This window comes from Emydura macquarii, unplaced genomic scaffold (assembly GCF_026122565.2).
Source record: "Emydura macquarii macquarii isolate MOO-44397 ecotype Brisbane River unplaced genomic scaffold, CSIRO-AGI_Emac_v2 contig_3345, whole genome shotgun sequence".
Classification (NCBI taxonomy): domain Eukaryota; kingdom Metazoa; phylum Chordata; order Testudines; family Chelidae; genus Emydura; species Emydura macquarii.
In genome coordinates, this window is record NW_027133482.1 from 3,450,937 (window position 1) to 3,470,472 (window position 19,536).

Consider the following 19,536-nt stretch of genomic DNA (forward strand, 5'->3'; position numbering starts at 1 on the left):
TTCGTCTCCCTATACCACAGGGATAACGGCACAGGAGGTGGTGGGGTTAAATACGGGAGGGATGGGGAAGTGCTCAGGCAGGGGCTATGTAAGTACCTATATCTAAGGCAGAAGCAGGACAAAACTCAGGGGTCTGACTGTCCATTGCCCTGCGCCTAGCACAGCCGAGGACACCGGCGCACAGTGAGCGTCATGTGAGAACAAACCACTTCCCAAGCGGAACGGCAGTATGTCCTTTCAAGCGGTGCCAGTCGCGGGGTTCAGCAGGCTGTGACGGGAACCTGCCCACAGAGGATCTGGAAGAGGCTGCCCATAAAAGACAGCAGGTTCAGAGGCGCTGATGTGTAACCGACACCCCTCCCTACACGTTTCTGGATCTCGTCTCATTGCGTTGACAGGCAGGTGCAGAATCTCAGCCTGGAGGGCTGGCCCTGCTGTTACGTTTTAAGGGAAACAGCCCAACACCTTTTTAAATGACCCAGAACCCACAATGAACCCTTCACGGCAGGGACCGACTCGTATTCCACACAACGGGGCCTGATCCTGATCAGGGTCCCTGGGTGCTACTGGAGTATAAATAACAACAGGTCAGAGGGTGTCGGTCGAAGAGGACCCAACAGCCTAAAATGATGTAAGTTATACCCCTTTTCACCACCGTAGACTTCCCCTCTGGATGTTTGACCCACAGAGGTCAAATGAACTAAAACCCAGTTCAGGCCATGTGTTTTCATAACCGTTAGCACTTCTAGAGGGTTTTTGTATTCAGAGCACGTTAGAAGCACTAACTGATTCGCCCCACCCCCACTTTGAGACGGGATTGTCATTCTCCACGTTGTCGAGATGGGGAAACCGAGGCACAGTGAGAGGCAGACACGTGCCCAATGTCACAAGGTGTCCGAACTCAAGACACTTCCATTCTCTCTCCTGTGCTTAAACCACCTCTGGTTGTGCTGGAGCATGCTGCCAGCTGGCTGTTTATCTTCAGTGTTTCTACAGCTCTAAGCACTTTCAGACTCAGCCCTGTCATAAACTGGTTTACAAAATAGCTACAGCCACAGGGGCAGGAGCCCAGCCAGCTCCTGCTTCGTCGGCCCAACAGCTGTGCAATGGTTCAGAACGAGGCCAGGTTCGGCTGGCTCGGAGACGTTCACACGCGCTGCCCAAGCACCAAGCTCTGTCAGGACGGTCACACAGGCTGCTCTCACTTTAGAGTCACTGGGACGGCCAGCCACAGAGCCCACCCTCCGGCAATCCACAGCCTCTCCCCTCTCGCCACCCCCGGAGCAGACGGGCAGCGGCTGGCAAGAGCAGTCAGCAGGTTCGCTGGCTCCGTGACACACGCAGAGCGAGGGGGAGAGAAAGGAAACAGGATACAAGAGAGACATCCGCCCCACTGTCTGCAGGGAACACCTGCCCCACACCTAGACCACAGCAAACACAGGCTCTTGGGAGGCCACCCACGCACCTGCTCCAAGATGGGGCCGCCAATAAAAGGGTGGGAGGGTTAGTTCTTTTCCCTGCCTCTGCCCCCCTTCCCCGTGCTCCTTCACAAGCCAGGGCAAAGCATGCTGGCCTTGGGAGGGACGGACCGGACAGACGGATCCCCTCACTGTGCTCCTGCAGCGCAGGGAGATTGATGGGTTTTAAGGCCAGAGGGGACCTCTGGGGATCATCTAGCCTTACCCCCTGCATAACGCAGGCCACAGCCTGTCCCTGAATTAATTCCTGCTTCTAGTCCAGGCTGAACTAGAGTGGATCTGCCTAGATCGGACTATCCCCAGCGATGGGGAATCCACCACAACCCTGGGTCGGCTGTTCCAAGGGTGAATTTCGTAGCGTTTCAGGCCCTAAGGAGCCATTTGACTCCTTTAGGCTGACCTCCGGTACATGCCAGGCCATTGAACGTCATGCAGATACCCAGGCATGCTAGCTAGATGAAGCAGTTCAGGCCTAGGAGGTTAGTGCTGTGAGCCGCAGGCAGAGACCAGGAGAGAGGGAGGTGCCACCAAGCCCCAAGGCCCCTGCCACGGCAGGGAAATGATCAAGTGAGCTGTGCCCAGATGATCCCAGGGAATGATCCACGGCCCATGCTGCAGGGGAAGGTGTACCCCTTCTTCCCCCCTCCCTCCCGGGTTCCTGCCATTATGACCTGGGGAGAAATTCCTTCCCATCCGGCCATCAGCGCGACCAAGAGCATGTGAGCAAGACACAGCGGCCAGCATCCAAGAAGTGGATTCTCTGTAACCATCTCAGAGCAGTGGACACACCCCTTCTGGTGTCCTGTCTCCAGCCGGGCTGATCTCTGATGCTTCAGAAGAAGACCCCGAGGATGGAGGCATGAATGGGTGGGTGGGTGAGGGAGACAATACCTCTGATCGATTGTGCATAGAAAAGATTCCTTCCTGACCCCTTCAGGCGACCGGAGATTTGATTATCGTCACAGGTTTCATGTTAAGATCAGCGTGCTGAGGAACGATCCCCGCGGCCCAGGAAGGAAAGGGATGAACAGGGAGATTCATAGATTAATGAAGTCAGAAGGGACACCCCTTCCCGCGCTGCCCCCTCTTCTCCCCGCTGACACACAGGAGGTGGAGTTGCTCCCAGAAGCTGGGAAAAGCAGATCTTTTTTGGAAGATGGCTTAATGACGGCAAGCCAGGGTAGGTCCACCGCCTCCCCCCCAGTCAGGGAAGCGGTTCCAAATGTCTGATCACCCTCAGTGCTAGGAAACAGCATCTTATTTCAAGGTTAGCATCTGTTTTACTTCAACTTCCAGCCACTGGATCTTGTTATGCCTTGATCAGCATGTTTGAAGAGCCCCTCCGGTATCTTTGCCACGCGCCTGTTCCTCTACACAACGATCAAGTCACCCCTCCACCATCTCTTTGAGAAGCTGAATGAGTCGAGCCCCCTCACGCCTCACATCATAAGGCTTGTTTTCCAGCCCCTGGACCATTTTTGTGGCCTTCCTTTGAATTCTCTGCTGTATTTCTACAGCCTTCTTGAGGTGTTGGACCCAGCATTCCCGGAGCAGGCTTGTCAGTGCTGTCTGAAAAGGCAAGATCGCTGTGTGATATCACCCTGCTCGTCCGTCCAAAGATGACATTAGCCCTTTTGCCACGGCATTGCGCTGAGAGATCCCGTGGCGGCGCATATCTGTGCTGATGCCTCAGTCCTTCTCTCAGTGTCTCCTGTTTAAACTGGAATCTCCCACCCCATAGTACAACCTGCACTCTTGGTTCCTAGACATGGGCATTTAGCATCCAGCTTACGGAGCGATCTGGATCGCTGGGGATCAGCGGCCTGTCCTCTTGGTTATTCACCACTCCTCCAGTCCGGGTGTCCTCTGCAGACATGAGCAGTGATGGTTCTACGTCTCCCTCCAGGTCTGATGCAAGTGATAAACAGCACAGGGCCAAGGACTGGGGTGTCCACGCCCCATGCTCAGAGCGGGGGAGTGCTGAGTAACACAGCGCCAGGCAGCAGGGCCTGCAATCTCCTCGCTGCCGAATGGAGCCAGGCTGGTGCTCGCGGCTGAGCAGCTGCGTCCACTCGCCGTGCCAGCCTGCAGGGCGGCACAGAGACAAGGGAACATCCCAGCACTGGGAAGGCTGGTGCAGAACGGAGCCTCCCTGATCATCACTGGGGAGGCACCCTGCAGAAATCAGGCTCTGCAGACACGCCAGCATAGGTGGGGGGGGGCTCTGCTCTCCGGTATGAACTGCAGCGGGGCCAGCCTGGGAGGGGAGAGGGATGAGAATCCTCGTCCGCCGTGGGAACGACCCAGCCCAGCCCTGGCGGACGAGCAGCCGTTCGCAGTTAGCGTCCCCACCACGCATGAGCTCCCTTGGCAGCGCTGTGGGCTGCGGGAACCCCTCCTGCCCCTTTCCCCCCACTGGGCCCCACTAGATGCGAGCAGAAGGCAGCTGGAAATCATTTCCACGTGCGCCTGGGGCTGTAAGGAGAATCAGATGCTGCTCCCAGCCACTGCACCCTGCTGTACATGGTGACCTTGCTCTGAACTTTCCTGGACGGCTCAACGGCCCCGAGAGGCGCGAGGGAGCTGGACTAGGGGTCCCTTGGCACAGAGCCTGGGGCTAGGGGGCCTTGGAGACTCACAGGAGACACGGTTCCAGTTTCTAGAGGCTCCTCTCATACCCAGCACAGCAGAGGAGACTGTCCTGCTGTGGGTGCTCTCTGGTCTGCGTACAGGCCAGCCGGGCACCTCCCGAAGGGAGCTGCCTTTCCAGATGGGGCACAGGGCAGCATCTGTGGGCATCAGAGCAGGCGAAGAGAGGCCGTGAGGGCAGGGTGGGTGTAACCGGTGGAAAATCCATCTTTGGCCCATGTTTCATCTACCTGGAGCATTTGGCGCAGGCCCTGCCTGGGACTCCCCGGGCCAGGAGTGCAAGCGGAGATGGGGAAGAAGCAGGAGGGGCTGCCCGCAGGGCATTGCTGGGCTGGACTCACAGGCCCAGTCCTGGGCCGGCCCCAGCGTGCAGAGGTTGGGAGCAGCCAGCGCTGAGCTGTTGGGCACTCAGGGGAACTGACCCTTGGAGACTGCCGGCTGGCCCAGTCTCCTCCCAGCCATTAGCCTGGGATCAGCCACCCCTCCCCATCATTAGCCTGGGATCAGCCATCCCTCCCCATCCCTCTGCTCCCTCCAGGAGGCAGGCAGGCTGTAGGGGGCTAAGCCTCACCCCCTCCTCCCTCCGCTAAGTACCAGGAGGCTTGGGCCCCCCAAGGGCCCCTTGCTTTAGACTCCAGCTTGCTTCCCTGCATGCGCCCCGTGGCCCCAGGCATACAGCAGGGCCTCATCTTGCTCCCCGCCCCCCCTGTGGCTGGGCCCTTCCCCCCAGTCCCTCCATGCACCCACATCACCCCCAGCCCGTGATCTCTGCCCAGCCTGGGGCACCTGGCCACTCCCTCCCCTCAGGCCTCTTGGCCCGTGCACACAGGAGAGGAGCCGCAGCTCCAGACCAGGGAACGGCCTGGGCCCCCGGCCCCAGCGCAGCCAGGGAGCTGAAGGCCGGAGCAGGGCCCTGCGCAGAGGCGCTGAACCTCAGGGCGTTGCTGTTGCACAGCCTGATCGAGTGGTTCCAACAGGGCGCTGGGAATCAGGAGACCTGGGTCCACCACGAACCCCCTGGATGACCTTGGGCAAGTCACTGCCCCGCTGTGCCTCAGTTTCCCCATCTGTAAAACAACGACAATGCTACTGACCAGCCTCACACGGGTTCCCTCAATACTTGTAAAGACCCCAGGGAGAGGGGCCCTGCTGACAGCAGCAATGCTGGGGCGGTGAGCAGCTAAGCCCAGGCAACGCCCCGTCTCAGGACAACCCAGGCTGCACCCAATGCTTTACGCTCAATGGCTTGATTCGTCCCGGACTGCACTGGCCAGGAGCTCAATAACCGGGGGGCCGCTCTACTGGACACGGAGACACGAGCCTGCCTCCAGAGAAACAGAGGAATCCTGGGGAAAGCTCAGGCCACCCGCCCGGAACTCCACTGAACCCAAAGGTCTCGGCCGAGTTCACATCAAAGCCAGGGAAAAGGGAGAAGGGGGCGGCTGGGGGCTGATCGTGTTTCCTGCTTTCTTAGTGCTGCCCTGTTTGAACAGAACAGGGTCGGGAACGAATTGAGCATGGGCTCTTCCAGCCGTGCCAGGGTCCTTCCCCAGTCGCCTTCAGACACCAGACTCGCCCCCGTGGCCCACAGCCCCTCGTATGCTTGTGATCTGTGCCTAGGGGCCTCCAGTGTGCCAGGTGTGACACAAACACAGACAACCCCTGCCCTGAGGGGCTCACCATCTAAAGTATCAGACGGGGCAGCGCAAGGCAGCAATGAGACGACCCTGCCCCGCCACTCGCTGGTATTAGGAGTGAGAAGCCCTGGACTACGGCAGAGACTCCAGCCATGCTAACAACCTGAATCCATCATCGTTCAAGCTACGGCAAGGCGGGAGAGGGTGTTGTTTGGTTACATTTGTCCATTTGGGTTTGGAGTAAGAGGGGGATTATTCCAGGATACGTCCCAAGGCCGCTAGGGAGAGTGGAATGGAGTCACCATGGAGGCAGGAAGGCAAAGCACTGGGAACCAGGAGTTCGGGGCTAGAAAGAGCCCACCTCAGTACTTGGAAAGGAATCCAATCGCCTATTCTCAGCTCTGTCACTGACTTGCCACATGACCTTGGCCAAGTCATTTATCCCTCTCCGTGCCTCAGTTTCCCTCTCTCTAAAACAGGGATAAATGTTATCCCAGTTTACAGCGGGGTTGCAAGGCCAAGTTCATTAACATCCCCAAAGCGCTTGGAGACCCTCGCATGGAAGGTGCTGGGCAAAAGCAGAATGTTTTTTGCACAGGATTTGGGTTACTAAATCCTTGCCTGGGCCCCTCTAGCCCTGTGCCTGGCAGGTGCTAACCTCTGATGCTTTGGAGGAAGGTACCTCGCAGGATGTGCATGTCCGGATGTGCGGGGGGAGGGGCGGGAAGGAGATGCCTTTGTGACTCTGGGGCAACCAGTTGCAGGCTGGCAGCATGAGATTCGATTCCCCACTTCTTGGAGCCACGCATCTCATTAGCAGCTGCGATGTTACCCAGCCCCTGCTCAGATCCAGCCGCTGCTCCGGGCTACGTGCCCAGCACACGCTCCCCACCCTGCCCCATCTCACACGCTGTGGTCAGAGCCTGAATTGTAACCAGCCCAGCCCAGCCCACTCCGGCAGTGGCACCGGGCTTCCAGCTTCACTGCACATGGCCCAGGCTGTGCCATGCCCTGGCAGGCTGGGGACATGCCAGCTCCAAGGGGTCATTCATAAAACAGGTGGGTTCTGACCTTTCACGTGGCCTGATTTATTCCAAACAGATGGTTGGTTGGCAGGGGGCAGAGGGGAATTAGACAGGACATGCAGAGTCCTGTCCTTGGTGTGAGCAGGGCGCTGCCCCAAAACCAGTGCCATTCAGCGCCCAGATCCCACGGTATGGGCGCAGCCCTAATGTCCGGCTTAGCTCTATGCCTGGAAACGTTGCTCCACCTTGTCACTGAATCCCCGGAGAGCTCCAAGAATGCAGAGCTGCCCTCCCCTCGCCCTTTCCCCAGCCCCACTCTGGCATCCACCCCCACCACACACACACACTCTCCCTGCTCTCAAGCAGGGCTCCTTCCCCACCAGGAACAGCCGCCTTCTTGTCTTGCGCTGCCTGGAGTCAGCTGAGGCAGAACAGATGCCAGGAAATGAACAAGGGTCTTGCCTCTCCCACCTTGTAAGCCCGCTGGTAAGTGATGTTATAACATTGCCTCCGCTTGCCTGTGCAAAGTGAGGGCCCCAGCATATGCGCATGTGCACACATGATTCAGATTCGGTCTTTCCCAGCAATCGCACCCTTCCCCCTATCATTTTCTGAGTGAATTCCAGGCACCGGGACGTAAGCAGAAGTATAAATAAACTTCCCGGCTATCCTGCATTCCCGGGCTCCGCTGCCCTCTGGCCTATCCTCTCCCCCTCGTTGCTGTAATTCACTGGGAATCCTACACGCTGACCATGGGGAGCCACAGCCGTCCCGCGGGCTATCGCGTGAGGGTGCCTGGTGCTGATCCCCCTGGCCACGCGCAGGAAGAGGAGCCGGCTGTGGAATGAAGCTGCTGGATGAACATGTCTCACGGTGGAATTCAATAATTCAAGAGCCACTAACAAGCTCAATGGTCCGCTCAGGGTCTATCACCCCAAGGTCTCAGAGCTCTTTTCGTCAGGCCTCACAACCTCCCCAGGGAGATGAGTCGGTAACGTTGCTCCCATTTTACAGAGGGGAAAACTGAGGCACAAGGAGGCGAAATGAGACAATTTACCCATGTGCTTACCCCCTGGGAGCCAGGAGGCGGGGGACAGGGGAGCAGCCAATACGGTGAGCTCACAGTGGGCACAAGGGCATACCCAGCAGCTGAGAAAAGACCAGCTGTTCAGGCAGAATAACAGCTGCTCAGCTGGTGGACCCCCAGACCTTGGATCCATGCCAGGCAGCATGGGGAGGGTCACAGAGCAACATCACACAAAACATGTTTAAAAAAAAAAAAAAAGATTTAGTGACTGCAAAAGCAGCCTTGGAAATGAAGGCTGCACCCGCCATGCAATGCAGCGTATGCCAGGCAGGTGGGGCTGCCCCAGGCACTGCTCAGCGCTGGGTCCACTTTTCCGAGGTCGCCTGACCCATCATGGTCTTCAAGGATCCCCTGCGCCTTGGCCAAACTCCAATCGAAAGGTCCCGAGTCTGCCTAGGCTTACAATCCAAGATGTCATCTCCCCACCCCTCCTACAAACCAGTACAGAACAGATCCCAGGCGCCACTCACCGAACAGCTGCATTTCACTGATCCCCACACGCAGGGGCTCTCGGGCTTTGGGATCCTTCGGGATGACAGGCGCTGTATTATACACGTGGCTTGAGCTGTCAGCCTCACCCAGACCCTCCAGACTCACTGCTCATCTGTCTGAAACCCAAGGCCTTTTTCTCCCCACTGCTCCTTGTACGGCTGGGGCAGTGGGAAGCTTAGCCACAAAGATTCGAACATGAAAGACACAATCTTGCTAAGACAACTGATGCTGTCTGGGATTTTCCTCACCAGAGAGACCATGGCACGAGAGCCAGATCTTCATTACCACTTACTTGCCTGCTGGAACAGAGAAAGAAGTCTTTTCCCGCTGCCATTGCAAAATCTCTTAGGAGCCAGGAGTCTGCTACTCTGCCCCTTACCCAACCTCTCAGGTTTGAGGTGTCCTTCTCCTCTGAGTAGCCCTTTTCCACAAAGAGCAGCAGCAGCGTACACTACACAGAAACCTTGCCAGTTTCCTGGCTGAACAGCAGCTGTGAAAACTGATCTAATAAGCTGGTGGAGTTCTGTTTCAGATCCAAACTCACAGCCTGTACCTACTGCCAGCAGGAAATTCGCTAAATAAAAACTGGACGTGGCCAAAGCTCTGAGCAGCAGCAGAGGCCCAAGGACTGCTGGCCTGCAGGGGCCAGGGGACAGCTTTGGACCATGGGGAGAAGGCTATTTCAGCAACCTTCAGGGCCAAATGATTTCTTTAAAAACATACATCTCACAGCTCAGATTGTGCAGATATTGACCCCTTAGTCCCACACGTGGACACTGAGTAAGGAATACAACAGCATGTTGCTCAAGCCCTGGGCTTAACCCTTCATGTCCCATACCGCACAGGGTATGGGTGGAAGGGGGAACCAAGAAACATGCATGCTTTGAATCTCACCCACCTTTTCGGCCACGCTGACTGCTCGCCTGCTCCGCCCGCTCAGAAGCCAGTGAGGGATGACCCGTTCTCCGCGCGGTGGCAGCCCTGCAAGCGAGAACGTCACGGTGAACAGATACAGAGGACACAGGCAAAATCCCGGACACGGAGATAGGAACGTTTCTCTTTCATGCACTGACTGACTATGGCTGAGGAACCCAGGCTGAGAAAACCCTTTGAGAACTTTCTCATCTATCTCAGGCACTTCTGTGACAACACAGGCCATAATGTCTGAGTGTCTCGCGATATTAAAAGCGTTGTGGTGGTTTCTCCATCCCCGGCAATTTTAAAATCAAGACTGGGTATGTTTTTTAAAAGATCTGCTCTGCTTCCAACAGGAATGACAGCAGCAAGTTCTCTAGCAGGCGTTATTTGGGAGGTCAGATTAAAGGATCACAGTGGTCCCTTCTGGCCTAGGAATCGATGAATGTGTGTATTTATTCTCCCTGTAAGAGAGGGAAGTGCTGATTTATAGATTACAGGCACTGAGGCCCATAGAGGGGTTCTCAAACTAGGGATCGGGACCCCTCAAGGGGTCACAAGGTTATTATGGGGGGGTTGCGAGCTGTCACCCTCCATGCACGCCAGGGCTGCATCCGTCAGTCCTGCGCATGGCTGACAGCCAGAGCCCTTCAGAGCTGGGTGGCTGGAGAACAGCAGCTGCTGACCGGCTGCTCTGAAGGCAGTACCACCACCAGCATCAGTGCAAAAGTAAGGGTGGCATGACCTGGAGGGGTGCGTGGCATGGCATAGGGGGGTTGTTGTTTTTTGGGGGCAGGGCGGTCATCACAGTCTGAAATATTTTCAAAGGGGGTCACAGCAAAAAAGGTTTGAGAACCCCTGAATTAATGTGACCTGCCCAAGGTCACATGGGAAATATACGGTGAAAAAGGGGATTCAATCTAGGTCCTTGTACTTCCAAACTCCCATTCTAACCACTGGCCCATCCTTCCTCTCAGGCAAACGCACCGAGAAAAGTGCTACGTGAATGTAGATGATGCTAATCTGGCGGAGCTCTGCTCCAGATCCAAACTCTCAGCCTGGACCTATTGCCAGCACAAAATCTGCACCCAAAACACAAATGTCTTGTTGGTGAAAGATGCCAGACTGCCCACCTGGAGATCACAATACTCTGGTTAAGTCACCCAACAGGTGTAACACTAGTAGCAGCAGGAAATGCATGCTCACTCTGCTACATCAGTTTGCTGTAGCCCTATCCTGGGACCATGTAGAGAGGCCAGAGAGGACATTATTCACCATGACCCAATTCAATCCCCGGCTTCTTTGCGGAGGCTGCTACCTCTTCCTCCCCTTATGTCGGTAGAACTTAAGTCGCCCAGGTGAGTGAAGAAACACACCGCTGTGCGACATGACACCAACATAAGCATCAGTGTGGAGGGTGAGCGCTACGTTGGTGGGAGAGCTTCTCTCACTGCCATGGCTGCTGCTGCTCGTTGGGGGTGGTGTAATTATGCCGACGGGAGGGCTCTCTCTTGTCGGGCAGTGCGGCTATGTGAGAGATCTTACAACAGCGCAGCTGCATTGGTACAGCTGTGCCACTGTAAGTTCCCTAGTGTAGATATTTGTGCTGTGGTCACCTGGCCCCTCAGTTCTCTGCCGGGGGAACTTCCAATGTTGACAACTATCTTAAAGCCCCAGGTTTTGGAGTCCTGTGATTAGAAGAGAACCACGGCTTTTTTGAAGTAAGTATCTAGCCCTAATGGTTTCAGGAGAAACACTTGAAAAATGTGACCCAGGGGCATAATCAGGAGGCTCAAAAACGAACATTAAAAAAAAAAATTATTTTTTTTTCTTTTAAGCCAATCTCATGATTTTTGAAGGCTTGGGGTGAGCGATTCAGAGCTCTATTGATTCTACTAGCATTACTCCAGCAAGGAATTTGGCCCAATGGAGTGAGTCTCACCACTTCATTTCACCAAACAGCAGCAAGTAACAACTTTCACTCTTTGCAACCTGTATTAGAGCCTGCAGCCTAACGATGAAAAGATCTGCCGTTCATTATCACTTCCTCTGAGCCATCCCAGCTCCCCCAAACAAGGCAAAGCCCGTCGCTCCCCTACCCGATCAGAGACGTGCAAGCACTCTATGGTTTTAATAACAATTTCACTGCATTTGATTGCAGAATAACAAACAGCGATGGATGACTCAATAAAAAAAATCTACTGTTATTGTTGAAGAACCACGTGAAACTTACAAAGCAGCCCATGATCTTGCAAAACATGGAATGATGAGGACTCTGTACAAATGAGTGCATTTTCAGTGAAAGTTTTGATTTAGTCACAGCCCCAGAGGGGAGGATTTAGGATAGGAATAGCAGGGCTCCTTGCTTGTTTCAGTTCCTCAGTGCAAAGAGCAGAAAGGAAACGGGGCTGAGCACGATGTGAAGGGTGGAGTATCTGAAAACTGGGGTTTGGTCTAAAACCAGCTAAAGATTTGATCTGAAACCAACTACACTTTAAAACCAAGACTACATTAACAAGATTATCAGAGGCCTGGCTATGTCAGTGTCACACAGATTCGTGGCTTATTGGGCAAGATGGGACCACTCAGATCAACTAGCCTGCCCTCCCGCATCTCACAGGACTTCCCTGAGTTAACTCCTGTTTGAATTACAGCAGATCATTTCGAAAAACCTCCAGTCTTGATCGCCACGCTATGTCGACCAAACTTTTAAGTGCAGGCCAGGTCTCAGATTGAAGAGCCCAGGGACCCTGAAGTCTTGTTCTGTGACATGAATGACACTGGATGGGTCGGAGATTGGTTTTGTTTTCTGCATGAATAGCTAAAATAAGGCGGCAAATTTATCAGCACCTTTCGTGGGAAGGATCTCCAAGTTTTTACAAACAATAATTAAGGTTTGTAAAAACCTCAAGGCCCTGGAGGTAGATGACACTCTCAGGGGAAACTGAGGCAAAGAAACGGAGGCACAAAGCGGTGAAGCGATTTACCCTCACATCATGAAAGGAGTTGATGCCAGAGTTCGGATTAGAATTATGGGCCACTGCCTAGTTCAGTTTCCCAATCCCTAGGAATCATGTCTCCATTGTGGTTTTCTGCTGTCCCGTTACAGGATACGCAGAAAAAGGAGAAAAGCAGAACTAGCTATTCCTATACTGCTCCTGTTCTTGCTCAGAGGGAGGAGAGTCCAGATTCCTGACATGGCTGGGGGCAACATGCGGCTTCAGATTCTTGATGGAGGCAGAAATCATCCTTATGCTGAAAAAGGCCAAAGAACGTTTTAAAGAAAGAACAAGTTCAGTGCCTAGGTCTGAAACCTCCAGCTGCTTAGGGAAGCTCCACAGAACCTACAGACAGGCTCTGAGGCCCAGATTCTCAAAGGTATGTGATGGATTTCAGTGGAAGTTAGGAGCCTAACACCTTTGAGGACAGGGGCCTTTCTCCCTTCATCCACCTGAGCAGAGGTCCTAGCCTTGCTGGATATACTGCAAAGCCCACTGCTCTCCGGGGCGTTTGGAGATAGGATGGGACTCGGGGAGTTGTTTATAGCGATTACTTGGGGGCAAGCAATCATATCATACTGGCAGTTCTTTATTATGCTAAGATCCTAGCTGTGCTGAAAATTGTCCTTGCAGTCAATGGGGGAGAGAGGAGGGGACAGACTTAGACAATCACTTGGGACCTGGTTAAAATCTAAATCAAATCAATTGCAATGGGGCGTTTCCATCCATCTCCACACACCCCACCCTCTGCTGCTAATGCGTTCTCCAAGACAGCACCTTTCCTGCATTTCATACAGCTATTAATTATTTATGTGCATTGTGGTAGCGCCTAGAATCTCCAATCCCAGAACAGGGCCCACCGCGTTAGGCGCTGTACGAAAACTTAAAGGCAGTCCCTGCCTCACGCTCTACCATCAAAGTAAGCTCTCCTGATCCCCCCGGCCCCTACACTTGATCACCTATTTCTGCCCAAGCCAGGGTCCCCCACCTGCACCCAGACCTCAGGGTCCTTTTAACACACGGCTGCTCAAAAACCGGCCGGGGGTGTTTAAAAAGAAAAAAAGAAAAAACCCAAAGGACCCAAAACCGTTTTTTGTTTCATTTCAAGTAGAACAGACTCATTTCTGGTTTTTTGGAGGGAACTCGCCAGAAGCCAAAAAGGGAACCCACACTGCCCATTTTCGCTTGTGCCAATAACAGACAACTTCAAAGGGAACAAAAACTTGCCCAGAAAACGTTAGTTTCCTTCCCAAAAAAAAAAAAAAAACAAAAAGGCAAAGGCTGGTTTTCATCTGAAAGAGGGTGCAGGGTGAAATCCGGCCCGGCTCCCCCGGGCATGGCAGCCGGGTCCGAGGCCGGGGTAGCCGTCACTCCACCCCGAGCCACTGGGGTTCACCGGGGCGGGGACCCCGCCTGGCTGCCAGGGGCCACTGGCTCCCGCCGTCCCACGGGAGCGCCCCCGGGGCTGAGGTCTGCAGGGCGAGCGCGGCTCGCAGCAGAGGGAGGTCGGCGGGCAGCGGCATGCCGCCTCCGTGCAGCCCGGCCGGACCATATAGAGGCATGGAGCGGAGCCGGGGGAGCGGAGCCCCCCTGCGGGGGCAGCTGCACGCCCGGCGGGGCTAGCGGGGAGCGGCGGCTGGGCTTCCCCCCGCGACTCGCACACCCCAGCCGCAGCCCCTTCCCCTCCTGCCCGGCTGGCCGCCTGCTCCCCCAGAGCACCCAGGGGGACCGGCCCCCCGCGCCCCCACGTGCACCTCCCCAAGCCAGACTCGGGGCCCCCCCTGCGGGAGCATCGCCCCGGCCGCTCCCCCGGCCTCACCTCGTGCCTCGGCGGCGCCCGCATGGCCGGGGAGCAGCAGCAGCAGGAGCAGGAGCAGGAGGCAGAAACGCTCCGCGAAGGGTCCCGCCGGCTCCCCCCGGCTGCAGGGCTCGCGGGGGGCGCCCGCCTCCATCCCCGCCGCCGCCGGCTGCCCTCCGCCTGCCCCCGGCAGCATCCCCGCCGCTGCCCGCCCGGCCCCTGCCTCTTATACCGCCCAGCCCAGCCCAGCCTCCTCCCCCGCTCCCCCCAATCCCCACCCACCTCTTGCCCAGGGAGGCCCTCGCCCCGTCTCGGGCACCCCTGCTGCATCCTGGGGCTTGTAGGCAGAGGCTGCTGCTGGCATTGCTCCGGTTATGGTTCCTGGCCGGGCTGTGTAATAGGAGACAGCCCAGCCGACGCTCTGCTCAGCGCCCCCCACAGCGACAGCTCCCAGGGTCCCCCTCCCCGCAGGCAGCTCCCCTCACCGCAGGAGAGGCGGCCCTTTCTTTCTCCGTGGTGCACACAGGCTCCTAAACCCCTTTCCCTGCACGCTCCCCATGTCCCGGCCCTGCACACCATCCCCGCCTCAACACACTTGCACACCAAACGTTGTCCCCCCCCCAGCTCCTGACTTTCTTCTCGCTCCCAGTGGCCAATATGCGACAGTGGTCGGCTGGGGTGCACAGTGAACAGCTGTCACCTTCTTTGCTACACACTCCACAGCCCCCACAAAAAGGAAATAAATAAATACATAAAAATAAAAGGCCTCATCTGGGGAACTTCTGAAGCTGGGTCAGGGGAGATCAGGTGTGGTCTCCCTTTAGCATCACTTTTTACACTAAGGGGGTCGGGGGGTGTCAATTTCAGGCAGTCACACCTTTGTTGGTGCAGATGTATAGCTATAGATTTTCTCTCCCCACACACAGCCCCCATTGTACCCATAGAACTCCTTCTCCTGCCTTTGACTAGCTCACAGCCCTGCTCCAGGGTGGAGCAAAAGCATGAATGGCTTGCAGGGAGCGTTCAAACTGGGTGCCTCTCACTTCCCTTTCCAAACCTGTGCGCCAAAAAATACATGCCTCTTGTTCATTGCCACAAGTGACTTGACCTCTTTGGAAAGGTCACTGATATTCCGCCCCTGGGGTTCAGCTGATGTCACCGCTTTTCTCAAGATGAAAGGAATGTATTTTTCTTTCGCTTCCTGCCCCCCACCCCCTTTCCTGTACTGTAAGCCCCAGCTGGGTAGTTAGCAGAGCACTGCCGCCTTTCAGATAAGGTGTAAAAACAGATAGAGCCCAGGGCACTTTTCAGAACACTCGTTTTTGCTTAAGAGTAAAGTGCCCTCAGAGTAAAGTGGCAGACCGTGTCTCTCTAACTGGGGGTCGTGACCTCTCAGGGGGTCGCGAAGTTATTATGGGAGGAGGTCACAAGCCGTCCGCCCCTGCACATGCTGGTAAGGGTGGCATGGTGGAGGTCATCACTTTTTGGGGGGGGGGGAGTCATCACAGCCTGAAATATTTTCAAAGGGGTTCCCAGCAAAAAAAAAAGATTGAGCAATGAAAAAAGCAAAGACCAGCTCTGGAAAGGTTATCCCAATCCCCACCACATCCTGCTCTCCGAGGACTCTCTGGCCTCTTGATACAACGCAGAGAAATATGGATCAACCCCTAATCCAAATCCTCATTAGGAACATGCTCCAAACCTTTACAAATAAAACTATCGTTTGGGATACCTAGTCACACGCAGAGAGAGGATACCATACGCAATATGTCAGCAAAAGGCGAGCTCTCTTCCTGGGAATCACTCCCCAAAGGCAGTGTGCTCTAGACGTTAGCAGAGGAGATGGGGAGCCAGGACTCCCCTGCGTTCCAGTCCTCAATCTGCTACTCACTAGCGGACCTTTGGCAATTCACATCATCTCTGTGCCTCCATTTCTCTGATCTGTAAACTGGGTCTAAGAAGTCTTGCCTACTTCAGCAGGGGCGTTAGGAGGATTAACACAGTCTCTTTGTAAGAGATTCTCCTTTGATAAATGGGATACCACTTAGCAACGCATGGCCATCACGTGATGTCAGGGATAGATCTCAGAGCCTCCTACTCTAAAAAACACAGGCCTCTATCACCTGACTTAAGTAAAATCTTCACTGGCTCTTTACAGTATAGGGACCATAAAACAGAGCTGTGCAGTTCAAATCCTCTTCAAGAGGTAGTAATGTGAACACACAGCCCCCACCACCAGTTCATTGGCGTAAAATTTACCCTAAGCAATAAACCAGTGTAAATGTCATGGGAGTCTTCTCAGAACAAGGAGGGAAATAGCTTCCCATCTCACATAGTCTAATTCCCAGACACGGGCATGGAAAATCCAATATAATGCTGCTATAAATCAGCAGTAAGTCATGCAACTATTACAGTTTCAAACAGATGAGAAGGATTTTCCCATTCCAATCACTGGCAAAACACACAATGCAACGGTGATAGGAGGGGGAGGAGTAAATTATATATAGTATCTATTATAAACAAGAAACGGCAGAGTGCAGGGTCAGGATTGGCTATGGGGGAGGTGGGCCAAGCCCTACAAACTCAAGAGGCTCCCACTCAGCCAAAGGACTGAATGGTTCTGGGGACTCTTAACGAGGTGGGGCAGCAGGGAGGGGGGCAAGACCCATTGCTGCAAAAAACAAGGTTACTTACCAGTAACTGATGTTCTTCAAGATGTGTTGCTCATGTCCATTCCACTATAGGTGTGTGCACGCCTCCGTGCACAGTTACCCGGAACCTTTTCCCCCTTAGCAGACCCTGTAGGGCCAGCTCCGGTGCCCCCTGGAGTCCTGCACACATGCTGCCGGCCCTACGCCCCCTCAGTCCCTTCTTTCCACCAACTCCGGCAGTGGGGATGGGGGTGGGTTGTGGAATGGACATGAACAACACATCTCGAAGAACATCAGTTACTGGTAAGTAACCTAGTGTTCTTCTTGGAGTGCTTGCTTATGTCCATTCCACTATCGGTGACTAACACTCAGTACCTTGGAGGTGGGCCGCAGTTAGCGGTGAGCTGCCTGCAGCCCAGCCCTGCTGAATCCCACTCCTTCCCGCACCCTGGACAGAGGCGTGGTGGGACATGAAGGTATGCACCGCCAGCCTGGCAGCTGCTTCGTCGGTGCCCTGCCCTAGCTATTCCGCTAGAGAGGCTGTAGATGGAGCTTGAGCTCTGTTGGGTGAGTTGGGCGTCCGGAAGCAGCACATTCATCTGCTCGTGGCCAAGCGCGATGCAGAAAATTATTCGCAAGGAAATTGCGCTGGGCGGCGACCAGTGAACCTTTCCTCTGGTCAGATGCTGCAAGGAAGAGCTGCGTCGCTCTCCAGAACGGCCTCGTACATCTGGTGTAGAAGCCAGGGCCCCACTTGCCTTTTAGCGAGTGCTGCCTTCTCTTCTCCTCCGAACCGTGTGGTTTGGGGAAACCTGGGGAGAATATATGATTGGTCCAATGAGACTGGGCAACCACTTTGGGCCGGAAGGCCCGATGCGGTCCCAACTGAACCTTATCTTATAGACTACAGTATGAGGGAGGAGCTCTGAGGTCAGAGCTCTGATCCTGGAGACCTTCCTTGCCGAAGTAAATACCCCCAGGAAGGCCACCTTCCTGGAAGGCCAGAGTAGAGGGCATGACGCTGTGTGTGTGTGTGTGTGTGCGTGTGTGCATGCGGGGGCAGGGAAGGACCAGGTCGAGATCCCAGGGAGGCACTAGGTCGCGGTCCTACGGATAGAGCCTCCCACCCCCTTCCGGGACCGAATCGCCATCTGACGGGAGAACCATAATCCCACTTCCAGCGGCTGATGGGCGGCTGATATGGCTGCTAGATGGGCATTCAGGGAGGCCACAGTCGGTCCCTGGAGCTTTAGCTGCGGCAAGTATTTCCCAGATTGCCTAACCTGGTGAGAGGCCGGGCAGAGTATCTCGAGACTGCTCCCGGCAGGCAACAGCCACTTCCACTTAACCCGGTACACGACCTGCGTGGAGGGCTTCCTGCTACCCAGCGGGACTCGCTGGGCTTGTTCTGAGCGGCTCGCTCGTCGCCTCTTGGCCACCGATCTATCCCTCCCTGAAGTGTTGAGGGTCCAGGTCTGGGCAACGCAGGTGACTGTGATCCTGGGAGCTGGGATCGCGCTGACTCGGACGCTCCTGAGGCGGGCAATCGAGAAATCCAGAAGCATGCTGAACCCGTGCTGGCGTGGCCAGGTCGGAACAATCGAGATGGCATCTGTTTAACCCCTCCTCGTCTTTAGCAGGGCTGTATGCAGGAGGGGAAAGGCAGGAAGTGAATATAAGGGTCTCTGACCGCTACAGACGGGCGGCGTTGGCAATCGCCCCCGCCCCTTGACCAGGTAGAGAGCAGCACTGTGGACACCTCGTGCTGCAGTCTGATACAGACGGATTCCCTTTGGGGAAAACCCCCCTCCAGATGGTCATAGACGCCCTTAGTGGGCGCAGCGACCTCTCCTGGTGAGGAAGAGCGACCCCTTGACATGGTCTGCCTCGTCATTCATGACCCCCGGGAGGTGATCACCGCCAGGTCCTAAGGACCGATAGCTTCCCTTCGTAAGGCTGGGCCCCCCTGCCTGTCGATGTAGTACATGGTTGCAGCACTGTCTGTCAGCACCTGCACTGCTCTACCCTCAATAAAGCCGAGGAACATTCCACAAGCCCTGTGAGCGTTTCGTGGATCTTTACACTGGTGTGCCGACTCCTCTCCTTCCTTGGCCAGACGCCTTGTGAGCCGAGGTCAGCGCTGATACAGCACCTTACCCTCTGCTCGAGGCGGCCGATATCAGGGTAGCTGAAGGAGCCTGTTCCATGAACGGAACGCCCCTTCTCACATGCCAAGGAGTTGTTCACCAGTCTAGGGAGGTGAGGGCTTGCTGCTGTTGGCTTTTTGGTTTTGTTTTTGTTTTTGTTTTTTGGGGGGGGAGGGGGATTGCCTTATTGCCGAGGGGACCCCTACTGAGGGCCTAAGGAGCCTCTCAGGGCGGATGGTGTCTCCTAGACCCCCTGACTCTGACCCCTGGCACCTCTGCTGCTGCTATCCCTGGAGACCTGCCTGACACCTGAAGGTCTGTGGCGCGGAGCGGCCCAGGGAACGGAGGATGGTCTAGGAGTCCCTGAGACCGTGCAGCTCCGCCTCTATGCGAAGAGAAGGCTGACCCGTCCACGGAAGGGCCCAGGATGGGCTGCTGGAGCTTTTCGGGGTAGCCCAGGATTGCAGCCGCTAACCTCTGGGCATGCCGATGGCAGGGGATATGGCTCTGCCCACCGAATGAGCAGCAACCGAGGGTGCCAGGAGCGCTGCTCTAGCTCCCATGGTACCCTCTTCTGCAATGGCCGACAGGCTCAGCGCCTACTGCCGGGCAGGGCCTCAGCAAAGCAGCTCCCTGAGTCCCCCGAGGGCTCTCCTTC

At 55.5% G+C, this 19,536-nt stretch overlaps 1 protein-coding gene across 1 annotated transcript in view; it reads right to left on the minus strand.

Moving 5' to 3' along the window:
• Positions 1-14,268, minus strand: part of ADAM33 (ADAM metallopeptidase domain 33) — a 71,245-nt gene extending 56,977 nt beyond the window's left edge. The window contains exons 1-2 of the mRNA XM_067533662.1: positions 14,102-14,268; positions 9,267-9,349 (exon numbers count right to left, since the gene is read on the minus strand). Of these exons, the coding sequence (XP_067389763.1) occupies positions 9,267-9,349; positions 14,102-14,234 (216 nt within the window). The 5' untranslated portion in view covers positions 14,235-14,268. The remainder of the gene's footprint in view (positions 1-9,266; positions 9,350-14,101) is intronic.
• Between the last annotated feature and the right edge of the window lie 5,268 nt (positions 14,269-19,536).